We start from the raw sequence: 6,836 nt of genomic DNA, 5'->3' as shown, positions 1-6,836 counted from the left end.
TTAAAAAAATATGATACGCATGTGTACAACGTGTGCGCGCACTGTCAGAGATAAAAAGAACAAACAATCGAGTCACGACTTCGTTTGTTAGTAACGATGTCGCGAAGCGCACTAACAAACGTGGATTCGTTCGGAGTTTAACGCATAAAAGCCCCGAGTATACCCATTAGCGAGATACTTCGGTATTCAGTTGAATGCGAAAGCCACGTTTAATGGCAGGGAATGTGGAACTATCGATAAAGTTTCTCGTTTCCGACCGCACCGGAGAGTCAAAGAGGGTCTTTCGCGGCCCTGTAATTCGACCTTTGTGCCATAACGAGGGAGGAGATAAACGACGTAATCATATTGTGTCAATATTTAGATAATGCCTCGCGACTTGTAACACACGGGTGTGTAATTTAAGTCAAATTGCCACTTTATTCGTAATCGTCTTTCCCCCCCCCAAAAAAAATAAAAGCGTTACGAAAACTCGTATATTATGTGAAGATATTGACCAAAAGAAAAATAATTTGCAATAATTTTATTAATTTTTTTTTGCGAGAAATACAAGAAATTATTTTTGTTCCCTTCTTGCGAGAAAACAAATCTTTTAACAACTCAACAGATTTTAACAATTAATAATGATTTAAGGCTCGTTGAAATTAAACCAAGAAATATATAAGGCTCTACAAACCGTTTCCAGGATGTTGAGCGGAAACTGTACGTGTATAACATATATATATATATATATATATATATATATGCACATACACATGTAACGAGTTCAACTTGTAAATTTTTACGAGTATTTTTCGAATTGAAATTTCAATTCTTAAATTCATACGGGATGCTGGATTTGCATCTCACATATGAGAGACCTCGGATACCCCCCTAACTAATCTTAAAATATTGCGAAAAAAGAATTGAGATTTCAATTCAAAAAATACTCACTTGTACAAATTTACAAGTTGAACTCGTTACAAGTGTATGCATATATATATATATATATATATATACACACGTACAGTTTCCGCACAACATCCTGGAAACGGCTCGCAAGCCGCCCTTTATATATTTCTTGGTTTAACAGATTTTGTCACGTGTGTAAAAGCACACGATTATTTGTAGAACAAAATAGTTCTAGTCTTCTTGTCGAATAAAAATAGAATCATACAGCACTGGTATATAGAATCTACTTTAGCACTGACACATACCGCACGATACGGCCGGGCCGTTCTTTCTTCTTCGCACTGAGATCTCTCTTTGGAGAGCAGTTCTTTGCTATCTCTGCTCGCACCGTTTCTCTTTACGCGACACTCTTCGACACTCTCTTCCCTTTTTACCACCCTATCTTCCCCCCCATGATTCTCATCCTTTTCACAACTCACTCTATTGGCATCTCGTTCTCGCCATATGCAACGTTTCAATCAACATTTGTCTGTGAACATTAACGTCACATTATTCTTAATTCTATTATCCGATTCGTCAGCCGCTTACAAACTCTGCAAAATGCAACGCAGCTATTTGTAGTAGCTAATATTAATTAATATCCCGAATAATACGACCTCGTATTTATATTTGCGTCGGTTGATTCTATGTATTTTAATCTATTTAGGTAAATGAACACGGCGCACAAATAGTTGAATAAAATTGGCCGTCATCATCGATCACGTGTTAAATCACGGTCGCGGTTAATAATGCGAAAGAGTACACGTTTCTTTAGCCAAAAAAAAAAAAAACAAAACAAGAGAGAATTTGTCACGGTCGTTGATGAAAATAATAACGTGATTGTTGCACGGTCTTAAATCTGAAACCGTATTGTTCCGACGACAAGTTTAAATCATCCGGTAGCCGACTTCGCGCGATTACGGTTTTAATTATAAACGAGAGACTTGACGCTCGTGTGTTATTCGAGCGCACGCGCAGGCTTGATTTGCGAAATTAAGTGAAAATATTTATGAGCAATTTACACGCGGCCAATATTACGCGCTGCATGTTTCACGCGACAACGCGCAACGTCGTCATCTCGACATACTTCGCCGGCCACGGAACTTTGTTACAAATTAAATGCGAGTGCGCCCCCGAGCTTACTCCCAGACTGTGGAAATTTCCTTTACATTATTGACGAACCATCGCTTTTGAATCTTGATGGAAGGAACGACAAGTTCCTTCCTTTGTTGTGCATGTAACCCGAGGGGCAACGAATCTCACAATAATATCGCGTTACAATATAGATTTACATGTGTGCGGCGTGTGTTCACTCGTGTGTGTGTGTGTGTGTGCGTGTGTGTGTGTGTGTGTGGTTTTTTATTAATTTTTCTTTACCACAACTTATCTTTTAGCAAATCATAACATTCACGAACGCAAGAGAAATTGATTTTATCACAAAAACAATTTCTACACATTGGATGTGGAAATTGTTTTCAGAAATATAATGTATATTATATATTTTTTGTTATAGCGCATCCTAATTTGATATATGATAATCAACGCTTCGTGGTCAGATCTCAAAAATAACGACGAGTTAGTCGGACCGGGTCTGTGAGACCCACGTGACTTTAAGATCGAATATCTCCGCAAAAAATCAATATTTTTTCAATTTCTCTTTTTTTTTAGTCAAAAGTTTAAACACTCTGCGTCGATGAAAAACAAATTAAAAAAATTTCTAGTAGTTTCGAAGATGCAAGCGTTAAAAAAAAAAAAAATAATTTTTTCTAGAAATTGTGCCAATGCGCAATTTCTGTATGGGGTCTGGGAGACCCATATCTGGCCACGAAGAATTAATCATAATTAATGTTACATTCTCTAACGGCCGATTTCTTCATACCTCTCGATAGCTATCTTCTGGATAAATCCTTCTGAGAACTCAATAAGGAGAACCAATTTTGGGAGATATCTTCTAGATATAAAGTTATCGAAAAGTTATCTAGAAGTGAAAAAATTGGCTGTAAATCCAATAATAAATCCTTCACTTTAAATACGATGCAAGCAATGTTAAGAAAAGTTTGAGGATTTAACAGCAAAAAAAATGAACACCGGGTACAAACAATTTCAGTGGTAACGAGCGGTTTTGATCGGACGTGGCTGACCTCGCGTTCTTCACTTCTACTACTAACGGCGTTCGCGCGCTATAAAGGCACGCCGCTATTCGCATTAGAACAAACTATATCTGTCTACGCCACGATGCATCAAACGCCCAATAAATGGTGAATATGTGATAGTGCTTTGGTCACACATCCCTTTTAACCCTCGGGCAAGCTCTGGAGCGTGGAGCGTCGCTTGCACGCTTTGACGAAAAGAGAGATGGGTTCGTGTGTTCAGTCAATAGATAAACGATTTTGGAATAATGCACAAGACGCTTTGCGCGCGCGCGCGTATATATACGTGTAGCGCTAAAGTTTACACGCGAGATATTATACAACGTAAAACTCGATGTATTTGCGCATTAAATGCAAAACAAATTTTTACAACGTTTTCACGACGTTATATTGCAAGACTCGATAATTCACAACGGACTTGTGAATAAAAAACAGTAAGCTGACGGCAGCGCGAAAGCAGCGTTGTCACGAACGGAAGAATAAAAATGGGGAAGAATAAAGTGGTGATGAAAAATAGAAAACTGAAACGAACAATTATCGGGGGGTTATCGCGAATCGTTGCGACAACAACCAGGGAGAGATCGCTCGGGTCGCAGAAATGCCCGGCTGTTTTATTATTGTTATTTTATCGTTTTCTTCGAACACACAGGCGCAACTGGCCAACGCGTTCGGCCAAAATTGCGAACAGTTATTGCAACTTTCGGACATCTGCGCGCCATGTGCTTAGCATGTCGATGCAGCAAACAGTAAACAATCTGCGCCAAAACAAAATTCGCGTATGTTCGGGGTTGGTCAGCATTAGCGTTTTCCCGAGAAAAATCACACACGAGTCGGCAATACTTTTCGTACACGCGACGCAATGTACCGGATGTCCGTTAAGTTCGTATCAGTCTAATTAGGTATACGAGTTATGCGTGGATAATTTACAAAGTAAATTAAACCTTATGTTCTCCTATACAATTTATATGTGTTATACACAAAAATTAAAAAAAAAATCTTTTTTTATTTATTTTTATAATTAATTAATTTTATTATACGTAAGTTTTGTTACACTGCTGTAAAAGCACTGCTTAAAAAGTATATTTGTTGCAAAAGTTTGCAATTGCAAATTAAAGTAAATATACTTGTTTGTTTAACGTTTTTACGCAGTAAAAAACGTGATAAAAATCACGCGCGATAAACTTAGTTACTGACAAAAATCGAAAATGTTTATTTGAAAAAAGTTTTCAATACACACTCGTGTTTCAACTTGTCAAGAGCGGATGCTTCGCGCGATCTTGTCTCTGATTTCAAGGTCGAGCGATCAAAATCTAATCAGGTTGAGAAGCGTGCCAAGAGGCATCCATATGTATCATCCGTCTTAAGCTAGTTTGCATGCGCTTCTGAAAACCAAAAGACGAGAGAGAAACAGAGAGAAAGTGAGATAGAGAGAGAGAGAGAGAGAAGAAGAGACAGAGACAGAGAGAGAAAAAGAGAGAAAAAGCGATAAAATGGAAAGAAGTTGAAATACGCGTTCGCGATACGCTAAGGATATTCTTTCAAAAGGCAAAATGAAAAGTAGCAGACGTAAGAATGTACGCGGAACTGAGGAAACAAAATGTGTCTTTGATGTCGTTCAGCTTGGTCGAATCCTTTTGCATACTTTTGATATCCCGGTCTCCTCTCGAAGTATTCGCGATAGAGCAGATGAAAAAGACGAATTTTGATCTCGTCGTTAAAAGAGAGACGAAAATGTGACGTTGTTCTCGATTAAGCAAGCGCATTTCCGTAATTTCTGTGAAAATTTCAGTCAGTTAATGTAGATATTGAAATTCAGCTCTAAAATTCATCGATAATTAAACTAGACAGAGAGAGAGAGAGAGAGAAAGAGAGAAATAGAGAGAAAGTGAGAGAGAGAGAGAGAGAAGAACGTAACAGTTATCGACACGCTTTCGATGCATTTTATTGTCGCCTGGTGAGCCGTTTTCGAAGAATCGAAGAGTTTGTTCGCACACGGCGTGGTTGTTGCGAACGCGAATAACGTTCAACCGTAATCTGTCTTCGTACGTGCCATTTGCGTTTGACGTTTACCACTGCGAAGAGCGCGCTACTATTGATGATAGTAGTACCGTTGTCAGGGTTGATAGCAGCCTGATAACGTTGCACCTGGGTGGACATCCAGTTTCGCGGGCGAGAAATAATGAAATTTGCCGTTGACGAGGCGAATGGTGATTAATGAGCCGCGCACACAACGACAAAAGTTTGCGTCGCCGGGCTGTAGTTGCGCAAACATGCGCGTGCGCACGCGCACACACACACACACACACACACACACACATACACGCGTGTGCAGGCTAGGAAAAGTCCGGTGACCGAGTGAATAATAACGGAGAAAAAGATGAAACGATCGTGTACAAAGATAAAAAAAATGGTCTAAACTTTGTTGAACTCTGTTAAACTATGTTAGCTTCTTCGACCGGTTCGATATCGATCCTCCACTCAGTATATATATGTGTTTGTTTATGCTCATCGGCAACAATGAAGTATGAATTTTAAAACATATGAAACAATTTCGCTTTGTGTGTTTTCAGTTTCCGACAATGAAGTGGCTCTGGATAACCATCTTAATAGCTCTGGCACTGCCAGCTGCTGTACCACGAAGAATCCACAGAAGCAAACCCAGTGAGTACAAACACCTTTTAGTTGTATTTCATGAGCACTCTTCTGTTAACAAGAGGATGCTACTTCTCTCGTATTAAACTGCGCACAAAAGACACTCTTCTGTTTTTGTTTAAGTACATATTAACTCTTCCGGTGAACAGACTTCAAAACTAACGACTAGTTAGACAGACTGGATCTGTGAGATCCAGTCGCGCGACTTTAAAATCGCGGTTATATTTTCGTAGAAAATCGATATTTTTTCAATTTTGGTTTTTTGAATCGAGAATTTGAACGATTCCGCGTCGATAAAGAAAAAAACAAATTTAAAAAATCTCTAGTAGTTTCGAAGATTATGAGCGTTTAAAAAAACTAATTTCAACTAGAGACACCGGTTTGAAAGTTTTGGGTCTGGGAGACCCATGTCAGTCCACGAAGAATTAAGTATATTAGTATAGTATAAACGAATATTTGGTAAATATTAGGTTTTGACAACAGGTCAGTCGTAGACTGTTCGAATTTCAAATGCGCGTTCCTACTCTATTTCAGAAAAATTATTTATTTAAAAATTATTGTTTATTCTTATAAAGAATTATTTATCCTTAATAACAGAGAATGAAGATTATATAATAATTAAGTACTTATTGTCAAAAACAAACTTATATGTTAAATTGATATAAGTTTAATTGTTAATCTTATTTTTGTTGCAATTTAAGATTTATTAGTGTGTACTAAAAAAATACATAGGTACTTATTATGTAACAATAAATGTGTTTTATTTAATTTAAGTTCATTAGAATGCAAATAAATAAATAAATTAGATATCAAAACTATTCGCGGTTGAAACGGCAACGGTTTGTTAGCTATTATTTTTTTAGATTTTCTTTTATTTTTACATTTAGAACTAATTTTTATTCGGTCAAAGAGTGAAAAATCGTTGCCGATAAATGAACAGAATATCGAGCAGCGCTGCTTAATATTCATTGCAACTCTGATATACATGCAATCAACATTTCATTTATTTGCCGTTATTAATGTTACATCTCTGAGAAATAACGGTTCATGTGGATTCTCGCAATTAGTTTCAACAGTCGGGACGCGCGTTGCGTTTATACGAGTCGT

General features: G+C 37.6%; 1 protein-coding gene across 5 annotated transcripts in view; it reads left to right on the top strand.

Moving 5' to 3' along the window:
* The window catches only part of LOC109860167 (cysteine-rich secretory protein 2-like), a 52,308-nt gene that overhangs the window by 30,579 nt on the left and 14,893 nt on the right, over window positions 1–6,836 (top strand). For all 5 annotated transcript variants that reach the window (XM_020439068.1, XM_020439071.1, XM_020439070.1 and 2 more), the window contains one exon: window positions 5,648–5,738. In XM_020439068.1, coding sequence (XP_020294657.1) covers window positions 5,657–5,738 — 82 coding nt within the window. In that variant the 5' untranslated portion in view covers window positions 5,648–5,656. The remainder of the gene's footprint in view (window positions 1–5,647; window positions 5,739–6,836) is intronic.

Source organism: Pseudomyrmex gracilis, unplaced genomic scaffold (assembly GCF_002006095.1).
Source record: "Pseudomyrmex gracilis isolate BER0280 unplaced genomic scaffold, ASM200609v1 scaffold_339, whole genome shotgun sequence".
In the NCBI taxonomy this organism is placed as follows: Eukaryota; Metazoa; Arthropoda; class Insecta; order Hymenoptera; family Formicidae; genus Pseudomyrmex; species Pseudomyrmex gracilis.
The sequence above is the reverse complement of the archived record's forward strand: the minus strand, read 5'-3'. Positions and strand labels throughout refer to the sequence as shown.